General features: G+C 37.0%; 1 protein-coding gene across 1 annotated transcript in view; it reads left to right on the plus strand.

Annotated features, from left to right (window-relative positions):
• Nucleotides 1-22,987, plus strand: part of ZBBX (zinc finger B-box domain containing) — a 100,809-nt gene that overhangs the window by 36,415 nt on the left and 41,407 nt on the right. Inside the window, exons 8-9 of the mRNA XM_058555595.1 lie at nucleotides 10,406-10,511; nucleotides 16,190-16,360. Of these exons, the coding sequence (XP_058411578.1) occupies nucleotides 10,406-10,511; nucleotides 16,190-16,360 (277 nt within the window). The remainder of the gene's footprint in view (nucleotides 1-10,405; nucleotides 10,512-16,189; nucleotides 16,361-22,987) is intronic.

Consider the following 22,987-nt stretch of genomic DNA (forward strand, 5'->3'; position numbering starts at 1 on the left):
CAAAGATATTTTTACTAAGTGGAAATTTAATAGATTTATTGTGTCTTGTCATAGATCCGTGATAATTTGAGGAATTTTTATACTTGGTGTGGTTGGTATTCCTTCTTTTCTATGTGGCTCCCAACTCAGAGAAATTTAGTCTGATTTGTTATTGTTGATTTTAGATAACAGGATCTGTATACTGCCATCATGCAATGAATCCAAGGTGGTGTATAAATAGAAATATGCTGGCAAAATAATCTGTAGAGGTTTCTTTGGATAAATAAGTCTTGAGCAAATGTTTTGAGGATTTTTAATAAAAGAGTTTATTTTAATACAATTTAAAGCATAATTTTTGAGTGTACATGTGTGTTCTGCCATAACATGATATATGATTTCTGAAAAACTTCCCATTCTGGAAAATTGCTCACCTAACTAACAGGGCTTCAGGAAAAATTGGAGTTAGAGGAAGGCTACTCCTATCTTATGGCACTTTGTAAGCAGAGTCCTAACAGAAACAGTCAACAATCCTAATAAAACCACTGTCACACATGCCTTGAGGACTTGTGCTTCCGTTTCTGTGATGTAGGTCCTGGTAGCAATTTGTTTCCAGCAGAGATCATTTTCATCAAAATGAAAAATCTGAATCAAACTGTTGCCTCCTTTATTAATCCATTGTTTTAAATCAGGAGGCATATCGTCATAGCTTCTTTATCTGCAGCCACAATCTTTCCAGATAGCTTAACCTAGTGGAATGCATGGTTGTTAAAGCCATTAAAATAGTTAGTACTTGCACTAAGGGAGGCATTGCTGTAGATTTTCAGCTTTTTTCCTAAGGTCTTTATATATTGCTAAGGTTTTGGCTTTAATTGTGAGACAGATTGCCCCAAAACAGAAAAGTACTGGAAAACAAAAACTTAAGAATCAATAAAACTCCACAGTTGTACTGACATCATTCCCCTGCTTACCAATTGCATCTGAGGTAATTCACATCAAAGAAACCAGAATAAACCGTACTTGGGAAAATATTCCTCATGTGCGAGGAAAGTGTTTTCTCAAAAGCTGGAGATTATATATATATAATTAAAAATTCCCATTAGTGCATAATTTGATCTTCCTGAAATGATTTTATAGTTAAAAGCTATTTGAGTCCCAACTATATTCAATTACTGCAACCAATGAATTCGTAATGTTTCTTCAGTTCTGCTGTAACACAGTTTTCCCTGTGTGTGGGTGGGTGTGTGTCTATGTGCATTATCTCTATCTCTCCCTCTCTATCTGTTTGCACAGCAAGTACAAACAAAATAACAGAACTCCTCTGCAGAAATTAGAGTTTTTGGTTTTTAATGCAAGGCTGTGGTTGCGATAAATCTCTTCTAAAATTTTGCACCTGGATAATCAATGAAAGTTAACACCATGAAGAGCGACATTCCGGCATTCTTTTTCTTTTTTCAAACTTAGGAAGTAATGTAGGTCTAAAGTATGTGTGAACTTCTTTGGGCTGGAACTTCTGGATCACGTAAGGAGGCATGGCTCTGTCACCGTGATCATTAATATTTACTGCTGGATAGCTGGGGTTTGGGATGATGATGGTAGTTAGAGTTTTGAAGCACTGACACTACCATAAAGTATGTCATTTTTCTAGCTAAACTAAAACTTTTACTCTTGGACCTTAACTTCTACAAGGTACCATCCATTCCAAAATGCTATAAAATATCAACCCTCTTTACTTTGATTAATGATACATTGTCAGAGTGATGAATTCTTCTAGAGTGTAATTTGAAAGATAATATCATTCTAGGGAGAAAAAAAAGTTCAGGTGAGAATTTAGAACAGTTACCAGATGAAATCCTACCATCACACAGTGTAGTGAAGGATGTGGAGGAATCTGGAAATGCCAGCAGTAAATCACTTTCTTTGGCTTCAGTTTAAGCTTCTATCCTACAATGAGATATATGATTTACTATGTGCCTTGAAAGCTGTTTTGGTTTGATTTTCAAACATTTTTAGCATGTAGAGCAGTTGCACAGGTATTTTTACTTATTTCCAGTCCCCTCTTCCCTCTGTTGCTCCCTATTAGTATTGCTATATTTAAAATAAATATATATTTTATATAAATATATATTTTAAAATTTGAAAATATGTAAGATACGGTGTTATGCTACTTGATATGCATAAGTTTCTATTTTAAGTATTTTATAACAATAACCTTCACATTCTTGTTCATTGGTTACTTATTAATAGTTGTTGTGTTATTAAGTGAAAGATAAATGTGTTCTGTGTTGCAAATCTACGTGTGTCCTTTTAAGCAGAGACAAAAGGCTGCAAACTGTTAGTAGTGGTTACACCTGGGAAGTACCATTCATGAATTGGAAGGAACCTCAATTTCTTACTTTTTAATATGGTGAGATTATGATTCATTTTTACTGGTGTTAAAAAACAAAATTCAACTGAGTAAATTCAAAGATCTAATTGGCTTTATTAAGCGATTCATGGATCGGGCAGTATGGCAACTAGAAGGGTGCTCTGAGGGGTTGTACCAAGTGGAAGGTTTTTATAGGCAGGAGGGTGGGGGAGGGGAGTTATTGACAAAAGAAAAGAAAAGATTATTTTTAGGCCAAGCCATCCCCTCTTGGGGGAAGGGAATGGCAAAAGTTTTATCATGCAGATTGCCGCTTCTTCCTCTGACAGAGATGGAGAGGGCTCACGGGACAGATTACCTCATTGGTGCTGACCAGAAAATTTCAGACTGGCCATTAAAATTATCTTTCTTGGGAGAGATTGAAACCCAATTAGATCAGGTTTGGCATCATGGGCTTTAGCACAAGTGGTGCTATTTTGGGCTTGTGGTTTTCTTTTTAACACTGTGTTTCTGTAATTTTAAAAAATGCTGCTAATTTAAGGCGAGGTCTATGTTAGTATTTCTCAGTGGGAATGCTCGGGTGTATTTTGGGCGGAAACTTTTCTTCTTGAGGTGTACCTTTCCTCACATTTCAAAATATTCATTAAACCTGGATATCACCCATTAAATGTCAGTAGTACTCTCCAATGATTGTGAAAACCCAAAACACCTCCCCACATTTTCAAATCTTCTCGCCCCAGTTGGGAAGCACTGATCTTTGTATTAGTTGGGTCTCTTTATACTAGCTTGAACAAAAAGGAATTTTTTCTTGTTGCTGAAGGCCTCCCGGATGTCTCGTTTTGTGGGAGTAGGGATGATGTAGCCGAGTCACGGTAAGAACGAGGATTGGAAATTGGAAAGATGTTGAGAGTCCAGGCAGACTTCTGTTTCCACTTTCAACTTTATTTTTTTTCCTCTCTGTGTATCTACTTTATTCTTTTCTTTTTTGTAATTAATAAATTATGAATTTACATACTTAGAGGATCAGTGAGGGAGAGACCAAATATCACTTTCTTAATTCCAAATCTAAATTCTCATGAACTCAGCCTGGTGCTCACTTCTTGTCCAATGAACCATGGCCCAGAGGGTAGAAATATGTTGAGTAATTGTCTTCCATGGTGGGGCTAGTGAGGATGAGCACTGCTGTGGGTCAAGGAGGGATTACCATAGAAGAGGACACTACTGGGAACTGAGCCTTCACTCTAAGACAAGTCTGTGCAGTCAGCTGCAGTGACACAGGATGCTACTTCTCTGTTGATGTATTTTTTAGTTCAAACTACTTTTATCAAGATTTAATTTACATACTTTGAAATTCACATTGTGACTGTACAATTCAATGATTTTTAAAGTAAATTTACAAACCTGTAGAACATTTCCATCACTCCAAAAAGTTTTCTGGTGCTTTTTTGCAATCAACCCGTGCTCCTACTCTCAGCCCCAAGCAACTACTAATCTGCTTTCTGTCACTATAGATTTGTCTTTTCTAGAAATTTCATATAAATGGAATCATTCCTATGTAATCTTTTGTGTCCGACTTCTTTCACTTAGCAAAAGTTTTCTGAGGTACTTCCATATTGCTTCATGTTCATTGTAGTATTTCATTCCTTTTTAATGCGGAAAAATATTCCGTTGTATGGATATCTCATATTTTGTCTATCCAGTCATCAATTGATGGACATATAGATTGTTTAGACTTTTTGGCTATTAGAATAATGCTGCTATGAATATTCGCATACAAATCTTTGTGTAGACTCGTATTTTCATTGCTTTTGGGTAGATATGTAGGAGTGGAATTGTTGAGTCCCAAGGTAAGTATATGTTAACTTTTTAAGAAACTACAAAACTATTTTCCAAAGTATCTGTACCATTTTACGTTCCAACTAGCAGCATGTAAGTGTTTCATTTTCTCCATATCTTTGCCAAAACTTGGTATTGCCAATCTTTTGAGTTATAGCTATTCTAGTATGTGTGTAATGATATCTCATTGTGGTTTTAATTTGCATTTTTCTGATGACTAATGATGTTGAACGTTTTTTTATGTGCTTATTAGCCTTCTGTATATCTTTGGAGAAATGTTTATTCAAATCTTTTGGCCATTTTAAAATTAGGTTATCTTTGTGTTATGGAGATTTAACATTTCTTTATATATTCTGGGTATATGTCTTTATCAGATATATGACTTTCAAGTATTTTCTCCTAGTCTATGAAACTATATTTTTAATGAAAATTTTAAAATGCCAATTCTAGGTCCACTAAATTTATGTTGGTATGCTTGTTACTGTCCATAGGTCTCTGGGGCTGTGTTCATTTCCTTCAATCTTTTACTTCTTGCTTTTCAAATTGGATAATTTATCTTGGTCTGTCTTCATGTTCACTGAATCTTCCTTCTTCCATTTCAAATCTTCTGTTAGCCTATGTAGGTCATACTCAAGAATTTTCATTTGGTTCTTTTTTATGATTTCCATTCCTTCCTCCCTCCCTCCCTTCCTTCCTTCCTTCTTTCCTTCCTCCCCCCCCTTCTTCTTTCCCTTTCTTTCCTTTCTTCTTTCCTTCTTTCTTTGCTCCCTCTCTCCCTCCCTCCCTTCCTTTCTTCCTTCCTTCCTCCCTCCCTTCCTCCCTTTCTTCCTTCCCTTTCTTTCCTTCCTTCTTTCTTTCTTTCCTCCCTCCCTCCCTCCCGCCCTTCCTTTCTTTTTCTTTCTTTTTTTGTTGAGGAAGATTATCCCTGAGCTAACATCTGTGCCAGTCTTCCTCCACTTTATACGTGGGTTGCTGCCACTGCATGGCTGAGGATTGGTGTAGGTCCGCACTCAGGATTCGAACCCACGACCCCAAGCCACCAAAGTGGAGTGTGCCAAACTTAACCACTACACCATGAGGCTGGCCCCTGATGATTTCCATTTCTTGATCAGCCCTTCTATAGCTCTCTCATTTTCAGGATGACCCTGTTATATGTTCGACTGGTCCACTGCTTACCCCCACTGGGATAAAAATCTCAGGCTATCAGAGCTGTAGGTTTTCCCCATTCATTTATAACCAAATGTGCTAGTTTATTGATAGTGCCACTGCAGCTGCAAGATTCTGTCCTCTACTGGGAATCAAGCACACTGCCTGTGCAGCAAGCTCAGTCTCGCCCTAGTAATATTGACAAACGTGGGAAGGGAGATAAAAGATAGGGGCAGCCCCATGCAAGGAAGCCATGGACTCTTGCTATCCTTCACTAATGTCTTAGCAGTTTTTCTTGAGTAGACACTTCTCAACTTGTTGTTTGCTTTTGGTTGGTTTCCAGAGCCCTGAAATAGTTTTTAACAAATTTATCCAGTTTAACATTTGTTTTATGGGGATAGAATTATTTACTGACCTCTTCATTATACCATCGTCAGAAGTCTACCTCTGTCTATTGAATTTGATAGGAATTCTATTTACTGGATATTTGAACTATTTCTCTTAGAGAGAAGTAGTATATTGTGATCTAGATAAAATGGTAGCAATCATTTAAATGCACTACTTTTTGTCATCACTCTGCTAGGTGTTTTTCATGCAGCATGTATATTCTTCACAACAGCTCTGAAAGGTAGATAGTCTTCATTTTACAGGTACAAACTCCTAGGCTTCGAGAGGTAAATTATTTGCCTTTTTTTGCTATTATTAATAGTGCCATTGGTTTGCCTGTGTTGACATTGCCTTAGATAGCTTGGGTATAAGGAAAGAATGTTTAAATGGACTTTTTAGTCATTTATATCTCAGTAAGCCAGTTAAATTTGACTCAACCAACATCTCTCAAGTATTTAACCAGCATCAAGTAATATTCTAGCTGAAAAGTGTGAAGGACAGGGCTGCAGGGAGGAGAATTGAAAGAGAGTGATGGAAAACATGGTATATAAGACAGAATAAGACACGGTCCTCTCTCTAAAGGAATTCATAATCACAAAAGAGAAGACAGATGTATTCAACCAATTATAACTGACTGACAAGTCTTCTTTTTTTTTTTTAATAATTTTATTTATTTATTCATTTTTTCCCCAAAGCCCCAGTAGATAGTTGTATGTCGCAGTTGCACATCCTTCTAGTTGTTGTATGTGGGACGCAACCTCAGCATAGCCGGAGAAGCGGTGCATCAGTGCGCGCCCAGGATCTGAACCCGGGCTGCCAGCAGCGAAGCACGCGCACCCAACTGCTAAGCCACAGGGCTGGCCCCTGATAAGTCTTCTGACACAGTGATTCTCAAGCCTTAATGTGCTTTCAGGTTACATGTTAAACTGCAGATTCTGATTCAGTGAGTCTGATGGGACCTGAGATTTCATATTTTCAGCAAGTTTCTGGGTGATGGTGCTGCTGCTGATTTATGGATCACATATTGAGGAGCAAAGCTCTGGTATTGATGTATGCAAGGAGTTATAAGAGCATGCAGAAGATATGTTAATTTTGCTGTGGTTAGTTGAGGAAGAAAAGTTAATCTCAGAGAGATTAAACAATTTGTCCTTTTGAGCTTGCATTTATAATGCCATTGGATATACGTTGGAACTGGATAATATTTGATCTGGGCCTAAAATGATAAATAGAATTATAATAGGAAATCTAGCCTTTCCAAACAGAGAGGAAAACTTTGGCAAGACATGGAAATAATGTATTTCTATATGTTATTAATGGGAAACACCTTTTTAAGACAATTTTTTTTGCTAGCTGAAACAGAATACCCAGTTAGGGGAAGTTTCCAAAAATGAGGCTATATATTAGGGTAATGATCACTGCAGTAAAAGAAGAACCTCCAAATCTCAGTGGCTTAAAACAGTGAAGTTTATTTTTTACTCATCTAAGAATTCAACATGGATGGTCCTAAGACAGCTCCCCCTTAAGCCATGATTTGGGGACTTTTATCTGTAGCACCACCATCTTTGATATGTTACTTCCAAGGTCACTGTCATCTTTTTGCCAAGCTTGCTAAACAGTCAAAGGGTAGAGAAGGCACACCTGTTTCTTACCACCTTGCCATTGGAAGTGAAACTCATTACTACTCTCACATTCTATTCAACTATCACAGAGCTCCACCCAGATTCAAGGGGACATCTACCTAGGTGGAGAGATGTGAGTGCCTGGCAATCAGTTGTCCATTCTTCTCTGGAGTGAGTATGGGAGATTGGCTCTGCAGAACAGGAAGTTGCAAATCATTAACATACGTGTGATATATTTTTCATATATTGAGGAACGTTTAAGTACATGTTGTAAAATAGCATATTATAGTATTGTGGTGAATTTCTAATCTTAATGAATCTGTTAAATTTTATACCTCTTAGTTAAGAGAGATGGTTTAAGTATTTTCTATAATGCTACTCTTACAGAATACTTTTAACTTTGTTGTTCAAAAATTTTGTTTCTTCAAAGTTCATGTTGCCCTCCAACTGCCCCCCTGCCCAATATGTAGGTGACAGAGGAGATGAGTGAAAGAAGATTCTCTATTCTTCCCTTCAATTTTCTAGTGCTTGGTCAAAGATGAAAATAAGCAAAATAAATTAAAGCAAAAACTCAACAACCTAATCCCTGCATAAGCATTTATATATAGAATTATAGTTTTTTTTTAAAGGAAGGAACAATGTTTATGTCTATTAGAGATAAAATTTAATATATTTTAAGTTTCAGGAAATCGAAAGTAAAACTCATTTTCTGAGTTAACGTAATTCAGTAGGGAAAAGGGATGAGGCTAGAAGAAGACAGACCTTGGTTCCAACTCAAGCCCCAACATTTTGTATCCATTTGGCTTTGACCTGAGCTTTATGAGCTTGGGTTTCCTTGTCTATGTGACGGGGATCAAAATATCTGTTCCCTTTCCTGGCGTGATAATTTTAAGAATAAGAAAAGTAAAGTGTACATACATACTCTTGCAATCGAGAAAAGTTGTATTTAAATGTAAGCTGTTCTAGGAAAGAAAATTTCCATTTATTGGCAGTTTATTTATACTGAGTTAACAGAACTTTAAGATATTCAGGTATAGTATTCCATTTTGTCAATTATCCATGATGTTTATCTTATTTTCTAGCAGTAAATTTAATTTAAGAATAAAATCATTTTCTTTTGGCCATTTCAGAGTCTCTTAATATGCTACACTAAAATGTTATAAAAATTATTGGGACATTGATAGCACGATTTATTTTAGGATAGGAGTAATCTTTGTTTTGTGTTATTTAAACAAACTTATATTTGTATGATAGTTCTAACTTGATCATTTTATGTAAAATTAATACTATTTTCTTTGAGATTTTAAAAAATGAAAACTAGACATTTTAACCACCTTTGAAATCAATAGATCTTTATTCTAGAGAATTTAAAATCAGGCTTAGATTAAATTACTCTGTTTAAAAAAACTTGTTAAAATACAGGTATTTCTGGAAGGTTGAAGCATTACCATTAGCTTGAATTTCTTTTAAAAATAAGGATTACACAGGTCTCTATAGGCTTTTTGATGATCATTGGGAAAATCTGGAGCAGATACCATAGGTTTATGTATGGACAGCAATATGTGCATAGGTCACGTTAGTCATTTTTCATAGATAGTTTATTAATTCAGTGTGAAACAACACTGGTTAATATGATGTTCACTGATTTATTCCAGAATCAGATTGTGGTGAATCTTAACAGATTTACGAAAAGTCATAACTGGAAAATTTCAGTGTGATCTTAGCTACTTACATAGGTAACTAGATGAAAATTTAAAAATAGGAATTTTCCATAGGAGAGTACAAAATAATTATTTCTGATTCCTGCTGAAGTTTTTCTCTGTGTTGAGGACATTTGACAAGATGTAAGACCTATTGCTTGTATTCCTAACGCCAGGTTCTCAGAGAGCCTCTGAATGGTCTGTGTCTTCTCCCTGGAGTTTGGTTCAAGCTCAGATGGGATCTAGAATCCTGCTGGGCCCTTGGCAGACCAGGGTGGTTGCTGATAAGAGACCCCTCAGAGAATAGGGCCTTCCTGAGATTTGCCTTTTCCTTTTCAGCTCCTCTTAAGACATGCAGAAATGTTTTTTGAATTCTCTTTCTCAATCATTTATTCTAATTCTGGAGTTCTTCCTCTCCTTCCCCCAACACCTTATCTTTACCATATGTTATTTGCCAGCCACTGTGGTAGCCATACAAAGATTTAAGAAGACATGGTTTTTCCTTCTGTGGGCTTATATTGTATGATGGGAGAGGTAGACAACAAAAGGTGTTGTAAAATCAATATTGTATGAGCTGGTGGAGGGTACAGAGGATGGGCACCTCACAGCCAGGGGAGGAGGGCACAGAAAGGCTCCTGAACCTGTGGGAGTAACTTGGGATGAATCCAGAAGGAGGAGTAGGAGTCTGCAGGCAACGAAGATAGTAGAAGAGGGAGGGCCTTCCTGGTAAGTGAAAGTCGTGAGCAAGGACACAACTCGAGGGACAGCTTGGGGTTTACTAGGGAGCCACAGGTGGAGGCACTTCCTGATGTGCACTTGTGAATAGTTAATACTTTCTAAAGATCTTTTATCACCAAGGAATACTCATAACTGCTTATTCAGTCTCCTACTAGATTAGCTATATTTAGTTCTTTAGACATGATGTTTACAAAGAACACATCTATCTTTTGGGGTTGACCTAGTGAAAAGGCTATGAGTCATCAGAATTATACACACCTGGGTCACTTCCCAGCTCTGCCACCACTCACCGTGTGACCAGGGCCGAGGTATTTAAACTCTCACAGCTTTCCGTTCTTTATGCCTCAAACGGAGATGAAAATAATCACGCTTCAGAGTTGCCTTGAGAATTAAATGGTATGCTTTTAAGATAGTATGAGCCCAAACTAGCCCCTCAAGAGATGGCAGCTGTCACTGTTATATTGATATAAATTGATATATCAATTGTTGATATAAATGTCAATTTGTACTTTTAAATGTTAAATAAAATTTACTGGATTTTAGGAGTCATAGAATAATGAAAATATGATCTAATGTATCTAAGTTACTTAGGGTCACATATTAGGCTTTTTAGTCATATTTTATTTCTTTTTTAATAGGCAAAATCTCAAATATTATCCAGTGTGTTGGATGTTGCCCATCGGTTTATAAAGGAAGTTAATCCAGGTGAACTCAAGGGGGAGAATCATTCAAGAGAGGAGATTAGTAAAAGTCAGCATAAACCCAAGTCTCTTCTGCAGGGGAGCAGCTCTGAGGTAAGCTGAGGAAACTGTTGTAGACATTGTCTGTCATACATGATCATGTAGACCATCATTCATATACTTAACTGGAGCTGTAGAGTTTTACAGACTATTTTGTCACATTATTGTTTAATATGAATTTGTTTTTTGTGAATCAAACACATCTTGGCTGTAAAAATCTTTTTAAGAAGATTACTTTGATTCCACTGAATGCTGACTTTTTGATGAATGATTCTTTGACCATGTGGCTTTCTGGGCATTTCCAACACATCAGGAAATGAATGAGTATTTGGGAGAAATATAAAAAAAAGTAGCACAATGCAATATAACAATTTCATATTAATCAGGACTCCAAGGAGGCTAAAAATACCAAACTTTGCCAAGTGTTTTAGGTGACAGGCAATTTCAGTTATTTAAAATTGGATTTATACCACATTCTGGTAGTTATTCAGATTGACTACTGATCTCATGAGGTGCTAGAGCTCATCAGCTCATGTCTATATATATATATATTTTTTTTTTTTGTGAGGAGATCAGCCCTGTGCTAACATCTGCCAATCCTCCTCTTTTTTTTGCCTGAGGAAGACTGGCCCTGGGCTAATATCCGTGCCCATCTTCCTCCACTTTATATGGGATGCCGCCACAGCATGGTCTGCCAAGCAGTGTGTGGTGCACCCTCGGGATCCGAACTGGCGAACCCCGGGCCGCCGCAGCGGAGCTCACGCACTTAACCGCTTGCGCCACCGGGCCAGCCCCTCGTGTCTATATTTTTATAATAAAATTGTACTGATTCTTTAGCAAGAAACAAACCTTCTCAAATTTGATCTGTGTAATAGTCTTTCTTCTTTTAGATGCCCCTCACCTTTTCACTGTGTTAAGAAATAGTGAATAACTTGGCCAAAGTCACACAGCTTGTTACTTGGTGGCAGGGTGAGGCTTGAACTCCAGTCTGTTGAGTTCCAAACCCGTGGTGGTAGAACATGAAAGAAATGTGCTCTATGCTTGTAGGACCTCTTTCCAGCAGAGGAATTATGCTTGAATTGTCTAGGAAAGTCAGCATATTTGCATGGATTTTGCTTTCTAGCAGACCTGCCAACGGTGTTTGTAAAGAATCGCGGAATGCATTATATCCTCATCATTATAATAACAATGTTGAGGACCTGCTATGAGCCAGACACTGTCCTAAATATTTTATATGTATTATCTCTTTTTGTTCTTTATTAATTATTCCCTTTTTTTTCAGATGAAAAAATAGTGGCAAAGAACTGTTTTTATAAATTGCCCAAAGTACCACTAACAGTGGAACTTAGATTTGAACCCAGAACTTATGACTCCAAATTACTTGCTTTCAACCACTACACAGAGGCTGTGGTTTTAAGGGTTACTCCTTTGTGCCTGCCATTTCATCTAATTTATCCTATCAATAAAAATAGTGATATATGAACAGCTAACATTTATTAAACACTTTATACTAGGCATTGTGCTTAATCCTCTACTTGCTTTATTTTATCCAATAATCACAATAACCATATAAGTTTTGCATTATTATTACCCCATTCCAGATGAGAAAGGCAGAGAGGAATTAAGTAACTTGTCCTTCTAGAAAGCTATAGAGCTGACTACTTTGCCTGTGCTTTTAATCCCTACAATAAATGCTGTCTCCTGTCCCCAGAGATAACTGTGTCCACTATATAGACCCTCCACCTCTTGTCTTAACTTAAAAACCATTAATTTGGTAGTTTCGTCCAGGAGTGTATATTAGAGTCAACTGGAGAAATGTTAAAGAAACACACATAACCGAGTTCAGTATCTCTATGGGTGGGACCAGACATGTGTGGTTTTAACAGCTGCTCAGTGATTGTGGTGAGTACTCCTGGTTGGGCGTAACTGTCGGCCCTCAGGTGTGCACCTGTGCGCAGTACACACACTGAAGAGATGCCCCCCTCATGTACTTGGTCCTCCTCTGTGCTGAAGAGCAGTGGTTTAAGTATCACAAGCACTGAGTGAGTTTGTTAAAAATGTGCATTCCCAGTCTGCCACTCAAATTTTGATTTTTTGACATCTGGGTTAAGGCCCAGGAATCTGATTAACATAATAATTCAAATGCCTGGATGAGTTAAAAGAGTGCTAAAACTTGATATCTGTCTTAGATCTTTTTTTATGAATTCAAGCCAATGCATATGCTTGGAAAGGGATGCAGTTCATAAAAGAGCTTTCATTTTAGACACTGAACCTGGGTTTGACCCTGCTGTTCTTATAGCTCTGTAACATGAGGCAATTTACTTAGCCTTTTTGATCCTCTGTTTCCTCTTCTGGAAAGTGGGGGTATTAAAACATATCTTACAGGGATATCATACGACCTAGAGACGTAATAAATGTAATGGCCCTGGATTCCATGTGCTCCTTCAAATTTCCTAGTTGCTTTGGAATTGGGCAGGATCGTGTCGGGCTCTGAGTGGAAGTGACATATGACAGCTGTGGGCTGAAACATCTAAGAGCCAATGTATAGTCCTCTGGCTTTTTTCTATCCTGCTACTGCCATGTGGAAGCCAGGTATTCCAAAGGCATAGCTGTAAAATGCAAATGTCTTACATCTCTGATTCATGGCTTGGAAGGGAGCTTCCCTGGAGAGCTGCTGGAATCACTGCACACTTAAAACATTTTGTATTAAGCACTGAATTGTCCTTCATGAGTGCAGCACACACACATACAAACACACACTCACATATCGCTTACTGGATACCCGTTAAGTGCCTTCAAACATACTTCTAAAACTCAGTATTTTCAAAATAATTCATCACCTCTCCCCCAAAACCTATAGATGTTATTGGTGGCAGCCAATCTTCTAGCAAGAACAGTTATATTCTACAATCCTTTCTCCTCCTCCTCTGCACATCCAATCAGTTACTGTGTCTCATGCAGTCCACCATCTAAAAACCATCTTGAATATGTGGTCACTTCTATCCTTACTGCTATTCCAAATACTGAAATTAGCTTTTTCTTAAAGTGCAAAATGTTTATAAAGTGGAAAGTGCATTTCATTCTCTCCCTTTCTAGAAGTCAACGATAATTCCAGTTTTGTATGTATATATTTCTTTACACAAATATTAATATGTTACGTACTGCTCTGCAAACGTGCTTTTTACACTTAACAATATAGTTTTAATATCCATATAAGTACATTCTACAGCCTTCTCATTGTATAGTGTTTGTAAAATACTAACTTATTTTAATACTAATTTATTCGATATGAAATGACTTTTTAAAATCTATTTTCCAGTGATCAACATTGACACTTTTTTAATCTTTTCCAGAACAAACTATAGTATAAAGAATAATTTTGAAAAATATTGTTTTTCTTATATGTAAGTGTATCCATATAATAAAATCCTGAAATTCCTAGGTGAAGAGGATTATGCATTTGTAATGTTGATAGGTATTGCCAAATGGTTGTTATGTTTTAATTGGTTTCCTTGCATCCAAATTCACTATTCCCCACTTTCTCTCTCTCCCACACAACAGTGTGTGAGCCACTCTTCCGTGGCTTTGTGTTTCCAATATGTTTAAATCTAAGTTCTTCTGTATGGCAGGCAGGATCCTTCATGATCTGCCCCTGCTTGTCTTTCCACCCTTTTTATTTTCTCATATCTCATTTTTTGCTAGAGTAACACAACTACTTACAGTTCCATGCCACCGTGCTGTTTGACTCCATGTCTTAGCGTATATACCATTCCCTCTCTCTAAAATGCTACCCCTGCCACTTTTCGCCCAGACAATTCTTGTTTATCTGAGTTAAATACCTGTTCCTTGCACCTGTGTCTTTTGTGGACCTCTTAACCTGTGTTCCTGTGGCCACCAGTTAGCACAGTCTCTGGCAGGTTCCCAGATGCTTTTTGTTTATATTTAATTTTTTTTGTACACACATTTAACAACCTTCTCTCAATTGTACCTTAACAATCTGCCTGTTTATTTTGCTATTAAGGGCTGGACATAGAGGATTCTACTCCTATATCTGGAAGGTACACAATGGAGTTTTAGCAATTTGATCAGTATAGGTAATCCACATTTGATAATTCAGCATTGGTGTGGAATTTATTTTGCTTTAGTTTCCTAATTTGGCTGTTTTCTCTGATTCACTGGATATCTGCCAAATCCTACCTTTATTTTTTTGTGGTTATTTTCACAGTGGATCTATATTTTGTACTGAATTCATCCTTTCCACCATCATTAAGCTGAGAAGTATGCAGTGTTTCATATGCATTAATTAATTTGTTCATTCATTCAACTAAATTTAACGAGCACCAACTTTATGCCAGGCCCTGTTCTTGGCACTGAGGAAAAAGGCAAAATCCCTGACCCCGTTATGTTCTTTTTTTTTATTTTTATTTTTCCCCCCCTCAAAGCCCCAGTAGATAGTTGTATGTCATAGCTACACATCCTTCTAGTTGCTGTATGTGGGACGCGGCCTCAGCATGGCCGGAGAAGCGGTGCGTCGGTGCGCACCCGGGATCCGAACCCGGGCCGCCAGCAGCAGAGCGCACACACCTAACCGCTAAGCCACGAGGCCGGCCCCCCCGTTATGTTCTGATGGGGGAAGACAGGCAAACAAATGAACATGAGTAAATTCACATGGAGATACCTTATGGGGAGAAAAATAAAGCAGATAAGGGATTAGAAAGTGGGGAGAAAGGGGCTAATTATTTTAGGGTCATCAGTAAAGAACTCTTTGATTGACATTTGAACAGAGACCAAATGAAATGAGTGGAATGGGTATGTGAGGGTATGGAGAAGGACCATTGCAGGCATTGGGTATAGCTAGGGCAAGGCCTCCAATGGGAATGTGCTTGATGGTTTCCCAGAACTGCAAGAAGATAAGTTTGGCTGGAGCAGGGTGAGTGAAGGGGAGAACTGAAGGAGGTGAAGTAAAAGGCGGAGGTGTCGGGCCCTGTAAGTCCTAGTAGGAACTGGGGGTTTCACAGAGAGTTATTGGAGGGTTTTGAGCAGGGGATTGATGTGATCAGATTTACACATTAAAAAACTACTGTTTCAGGGCTGGCCCCATGGCCTAGTGGTGAACTTCGGTGTGCTCTGCCTCAGCAGCCCCAGTTGGGTTCCCCAGCATGAATCTACACCACTCGTTGGCAGCCATGCTGTGGCAACAACCCACATACAAAACAGAGGGAGATTGTCACAGATGTTAGCTCAGGGCAAGTCTTCCTCAAGCAAAAAAGAGGAAGATTGGCAACAGATGTTAGCTCAGGGTGAATCTTCCTCAGGAAAAAACAAAACAAAACAAAACTGCTCTTTTTGCTGTGGGAGTTTGCAGGGAGCAGGAGATTGGAGAAGTAGGAGGATTAGATACAAGGCTATTGCAGCTTTCCAGCGAGAACACTGATGAATAACATTATGATAAATCTTCAGTCCTGTAGGCTCTAGTTTTAATGATTTCTGAAGAGATCATTTATAATTGGCAATAGAGTTTTAAAGAAATCAGTAAAGCAGATAAGTAAGTACAACTTAAAAACACTCTAAGTTAAAAAATAATGTGTGATTCATAGTATCTCGTAACTAATATACCTGTATTTTAAGATATAGGAAATTTAGTAAAGCATACTTAGATACATTTTTAATTGGTTTAGGCAGAAGTTTCAACAACAAAAATAGCAGAATGTACAGATCCGGGAGATAGCCCCTTGTGTGAAGAATCATTCTATGAAGAAGCTTCTGCCCAGTCCTTTCAGGAAGTTTTAAATCAGTGGAGAACTGGATATCATGACGGCAATGAGAAACAGAACTTACGTGCAGCAAAACCAGGTACACCTATTTTTATAAAAATGAATGTTGTAAGATAAAGCTGAATTTATTTTATCGCCGTTCTCTGAGTATAGATGCAATGTTCAAAAACTACTAACATTGGGATAGCAGTTTGATATAACTTCTCAAAGGACTATTCACTGTGTGACCATTGGCTAGTGGTTTAATATGTATAGAACCTTGGGCATTGGAGATATTTGCATTTGTTTCGGACAAATACAGGCTGTCCAATGAATGGAGAATTGGATTCTTTCAGCTCCTCCTCTCCTAGCAGGAAATTTTTATCAGGACAACTATTCCTTTTTTGAGCTGTAATTACAAAACATAAAATGGGAGGATCTGTGAGATATGGAAGTAAAGAATTTTTTTATATGTGTCTTGAAAAATATATTTCAAGGGTCACTGTGAACTTCAGAGGGAGAACTGATTTGTGTTTTGTTTTTCTTTCTTTTCGAAAATATTTCTTATTTTTATTTTTCTGTGATGATTTCACACCCATGTTGTCAACATTGAAGATCTAGAAGACTAAAGTGTACAGTATCTTTGCTTTAAGTTTCCTGATGTCTCTTGAGGGTTTTCATATGCTTTTAAAGTATGTGATTTATTAATTTTATTACTCAGAATCTTGTAGAGATGTCCTGTTGCTTTTCATTGAAAATAGAATGATAGATAATAAATTTTAATCATGTATCTTTGTTGACAGCATCCAATTTTATTATTTTTATTTCATTCTTTTCCAGTGAAGGAACTCTCCTGACTATTCTTCCTTTATAACATAGAGTAATTCCTAATGTCAAGGTATCATACACCATCTTCCCAATTAGAATTGGAGTTTTTACTAACTAATGTTCTCTCTTTCAAATTTTTTTTCTATATTTGTTCACAACGTATCAATTTCATTAATATTTCCAAGACTTCATTTGTATACTCTCCTTTTAGTATGTAGCTCAATATAATACTTATTGTCTGTGTTATTTTATGTGCTCTTTATTTTTACTTTCATATTTCGATGTAGTTTTTTACTCTGAAATGGGTTGACTTCCTTAGAAATACCTTTTTGATTATCCTCTTTGAAATATATAGTATTTAAAATAATACTGGAACTGATTTGATATATTAAATCAGATTAGATTAGAGAAGTCCAAAACCATTTAAAATTTTTGTTTTTCATAGTGGAAATAACTATATTATAAAAGTAATATACCAATAATTTTAAAAGATTTGATTATAACAAAAAGTTACCAAGAAGAAAATGAAAATAGCCCAATCCTACCATCTAGAAATAATCAATGTTAACATTTTGGTACATATTTTTCAATAGACACCGTTACGCACACATGCATGCGCGTGCGCGCACACACAAGCATAAATGGGTTAATACTGTATATGCTATTTGTTAACTTGCTTTTTCACTTAGATTCTGTCATAGAGAACTTTACATATAAATACAGATACACATCATCATTTGTAACTGTTACATAGTATTCTCTATGCCATGATTTACTTAATCAGATCTTTATTGACGAGTATTTCATTTCTAATTCTCACTATTGTAAATAAGTTATGATGACCATCTTAGCTGTTGATGCACTTGTATGATTACCTTAAAATGAACTTCTTAGTGTAGAAATGTTGTGTCAGAGGTGAATTATTTTATAAAATTTTGATGAATGTTGTGAAATTGTCCACTAAAATGATGACTGTGTCAGTTATGCTATCACTGACAATGTGTGAGATGGCTATTTACCCATATTTTCTAGTTCTTTAACTTTAACCAATTTGACTGACAATAAATGATGTTCATCTTTAACTGGATTTTCACTAATCACTTGTGAAATAGTTATTGGCTATTTTTATTTTTTGCCAATATATTTTGTTTTTATTATTTGCCAATATTTGGGTATAAGTAACGTTTTAGATGTTAAGGGTATAAAACATTCCTCTGTTATAATCATTCTCTCAACAAATAATGAGTACATATTATATTCTGTGGGGGAAAGTGATGTGCAAAAGCAATCACAATCTATTCTGGAACTTACAGACTAAGTGGAGGTCAAAGAATCAATCAAATGATCAGCATAAACGAGATGTAGAATTGCAATGCCTACACCAAGTGACAATTACCATGCACTGAAGAAGTTGCAGTATTTTGTCAGTTTGTATCACATGAGTCTGGGAAGCAAGTAGAGGAAGAGATTTTAAGAGTGTTGGATTAAGGAAGCTAAATATCAGATTAGATGAGATTGAATTTATCAATATAGATGTACTCACATAGGATCTGGGTCTTAATGTGTTGGCTCAAACTCTTCAGGAATGGCATTAACAATCTACCTACTAAGTCAGTTAATTGAAGCCTGGACTTGATTTTTCAGTTAATGAGATTGAGATGCTGGAACTTCCCTGACATTTTGTAGGGCAAGAAATTTGAAGGCTCTGGAAGGTAGGAATGTTGGAAATGATAATGTATAACCAGCTCATGTAGGTTAACTGTACCCTCTATGAGGGCCCAGAGGACTCCCTTATCACCAAGGTATTAAGCACTAGAATACTGAAAAAGGTTTGTTGTGGGCTTTTCTCTGTAGGCTGAGGATGGTTGTGGATGGAGATGCTTTAACTGAATTGAGCTGATTTCAAAGGAATAATGGAAACCTGGGATGGTAGAGGCCCGGTGTTGGCACATAATCATCAAAGTTGTGGTGGAAAAATTACCAAAATAAGGGACAGAGAAGAGTAGTAACCAGAATGTTTCAATTCATAGAGATCTGTGATCTGTGATGCTAATTGGGGTACCTAGGAATGAAAAAATTTTGCAGTCTCTTGCTTTACCTTTATGAGTAGAACATTTCTGTCTGATGGGCAGAGATTCAACTTGAGCCACCATATTAGGGATTCAGAGTTTTTATAAAGTTCCCAGACTTAAGTCAGTCCACAGATCTGGAGTGCCTTAATTGAGATAGAGGCTGAGTCCCTTTAAGGATTTCGTAGTATGGCCACAAGGGCACACTCTGTATCTTCCTCCAAGCCTTTGCTACAGAACTTATGGCTATTTACCAGGATAAACATGCAGTGAGGAAAGCAATGTCCAGAACTTCAAAGGAGTTATTAGATTCTAGTTCTGAACTGACATTTATCCCTGGAGACTCTAAGTACCACCATCGTCCACCAGTCAGTCTTAGGGGTTTATAGAAGTGAAGTGGTAGATGAAGTCTTGTCTTGATTCTGTCTGATGGTAATGCATTGGGACTGTGGGACCATTTTGTGGTTATTTTCCCAGTCCTAAATGTATATCAGGAATGGATATACTTAGTAACAGGCAGAATCCCTATATTGGTAGTTTGACCTGTGGCATAAAGATTTTTATGGTAATACATAAGTAGAAGACCCTAGAATTGTCTCCCCCACAACCAACTACTGTGCTAAAATTGCATGCCAGAAGCAATACTACATTTCTGGAGATTGCAGAGATTAATGTCGTCATCAAAGACCGAAAGATGCAGAAATACTGCTTCTTCTTATATTTCCATTTAACTTGCCTATTTGGTGCAAAAGCCAATGGTCTTGCAGAATGACTGCTGGTTATAGTGAACTTGATCAGACGATGATGATTCCAATCACAGTTGCTTTTCTGGATATATTATCTTTACTGGAGAAAACCAACACATTCTCTGTGACCGTGTGGGCAGCTATTGACCTAGTACAGGGGTCGGTAAAGTTTTTCTGCAAAGGGACAGATGATAAATATTTTAGGCTTTGAGAGTCATTCAGAACTACTCAACTTTGCCATTGTAGTGTGAAAGCAGTTATAGACGATACATAAACAAATGAATGTGACTATGTTCCAATAAAACTTTATTTGTGAACACTGAAATTTGAATTTCATATCATTTTTTTATGTCATAATATATTATTTTTCTTTTGATCTTTTCAACCATTTGAAAACCACTCTTAGCTCGAAAGCCATACAAAAACAGTTAGCGGGACAGATTTGGCTCATGGGCTGTAGTTTCTGATCCTTGACCTAGCAAATGTATTCTTTTCTATTTCCATCAATAAAGATAATCAGATATAGTTTGATTTCCTGTGGCAGGAGTAACAGTATACCTTCACAATCTTACTCCAGACCTACATTGACTCTCCTGCGTTTTAGCATTATGTAGTCTAAAAGGACCTTGAATGTCTTGATATTGCATAGAAGATAATGCTTGCCCATTATATTGATGGCATGATGCTAAGTAGATTTGGTGAACAGGGAGTATCTGTTATAGGATAATTATATTGGACCCTTTCCATCATGGAGGGGGAAGTGATTTGTCCTCATGAGAAAAGCTACATATTTCAGATATGGATTTTCTTTCTCTGCCTGCAGTGTGTCTGCCAGCAGAAGCCTTATTTGTCATCATGGAATCTCACACAACATTGTCTCAGACCAAGACACTCATTATATTGTGAAATAGGTATAGCAATTGGCTCATACTCATAGAATTCACTGATCTTCCCATGTGCCACATTATCCAGAAGCAGCTGGCTTGAGAGTTTTGTGGAATGGCCTGCTGAAGTTTCAGTGTGGGTTCCAGCTGAGAATAATATCTTGTGAGGTTGGACTGCTTTTCCTATAAGGTGCTGTATATTATATGAAACTCCAGTCATGCTTCCATTAAACAGGACGCTGAGGTTACCCATTCTGGGGCTCATCGACACTGAATTAATAGTGAGGAAAGGTCATCTACTGACCTTGTTGGTTGAGCACAAGTATCGAGGAACAATTGGATTGCTGCTATGTGGTGCAGGATAGGTAGACTTCATCTGGAAATCATTCAATGACACCCTTATTAATTTTTCTATGTCCAGTAATAATGTTCAATGGGAAAATGTGGTAGCCCAATAAAAAGATGGCCTCTATGGTCTTGAATCCTTTGAGAATGAAGATTTGAGTCACTCCACCAGGTAAAACAACCCAACCTGCAAAGGTGTTAGCAGACAGTAAGGTGAACATAGATTGGATGGTGAAACAAGGAAGCTCTGGTGATCAAGTCGACTTAGGCTTCAAAACCAACTACAAAGATAGAGACCATAGCAGCTATATTTTATATGGAGTAATTTTTTAACTGCTCTCTTTTTGCTGCTACCTTATATGAAGGGTACTACTGGTATCTAACATTTTAATTTAGGTTCAGTTGGAAGTATCACTAAGTTGAAATCTACCTATGATACACAGTGGCTGTAGAACTTTGTGTTTTCCCTGTGCTTCAGATATGAGGTCTTTTTTTCAAAAGAGGTAGAAAGAGAGAAATGGATGCTTAGATACAAAATAAGTAGACACTGTTTGTCCCTCCAGATCCATTCTCTGCCATTTCTGCCCCACTCTGTATCCCTAGAGGTTGACCTCTAGAGACTGCATCACCTGAGTTGCCTTGCTCTCTGGCTTCTGGTTGGGTTTGGCCAGTTGGAGACACTAACAGAATATTAGAGGGCGAGAAGGAGGTAGGGGTATTTACTCTCCATCTCCTTCTTGGTGTGCTGAGATTTTGCAGTGACTGCATTCTCTAGCTATGTTATTAATACCACTCAGATGACCACTCTTCCACAGCCATTGCTTTCAATGACTTTATAATACTTCTCTTATTTTGTCCTCTCAAAACTGTGGTTGGTAACAGCTTTCTGTTAGTTTGAGTCTCTGGGTACTTCAATATCACTTGTTTCCTTAACTCTATCAAGTGATCATTAGTCCTTTGGTTTGACCTTCTTCAAATTACCCCTTTGAGTATTCTTTTTCCTGTCAGGACTTTGACTGATACAGGTGGTCAGAAAAAGGATTTCTAAGAAACCAAGATTTGAATTAAGGTCTAGAAAATGAGTTGGAGAATGGGGGCAGAAAATAGTATGTGCAAAATAGTATGTCTATGATGGAGGAAACATATTGTGTTAATGGAACTAAAGATAATTGTGGGTGGCTGAACCTTAGAGAGCAAGGGAGAGTATTGTAGTGCAACAGACTGGAGAGGAATTATGTTTAGTGGCCTGGAAAGACAAACCTATAAAGAAGACAAAGAGTGGCAGAGATATAGGAGGAGAGTTGGTAAAGCATTTTAGCATAAAAGCCAAAGGAGGATAGTGTTTTATTTAAAGAAGTGAGGTCAACAGTCTGGTTGCTGTGGAGAAATCATTAAGATGAGATCTTTTGTTGATATCATATGTGATTTTTTTTGCCCCAGAGTATATATAAATGATTGTGTGTGTATATTATATGTATATGTTTGTAAATGTTTTCCTTTTCCTAAGATATTAAGTAGATAAAAAAAATTTATAAAATTTATATAGCTTATGGAGAAAAACAAAACAGTAAGCACCTGTTCTCTCCCCTCTAAGAGATTATCACTAACCAGAATTTTGTGTTTTTTCATTTCCTTTCAATTTACTGCATGTATGTATCTCTAAACATATATTGTTAATATTGCATATATTTGAACATTATGTAAGTGGAAAGTTATATATGTATTCTTTTGCAACTTATTTCAGTCAATATTATATTATTGAGATTTACCCATGAATATGTGCATAGTTGTATTTCATTCATTTTCACTGCTGAATAGTCTTCTGTTATATGAGTATAACATGGTTTATCTGTTT

The sequence above is a fragment of the Diceros bicornis genome, chromosome 15 (genome assembly GCF_020826845.1).
Source record: "Diceros bicornis minor isolate mBicDic1 chromosome 15, mDicBic1.mat.cur, whole genome shotgun sequence".
Taxonomy (NCBI): domain Eukaryota; kingdom Metazoa; phylum Chordata; class Mammalia; order Perissodactyla; family Rhinocerotidae; genus Diceros; species Diceros bicornis.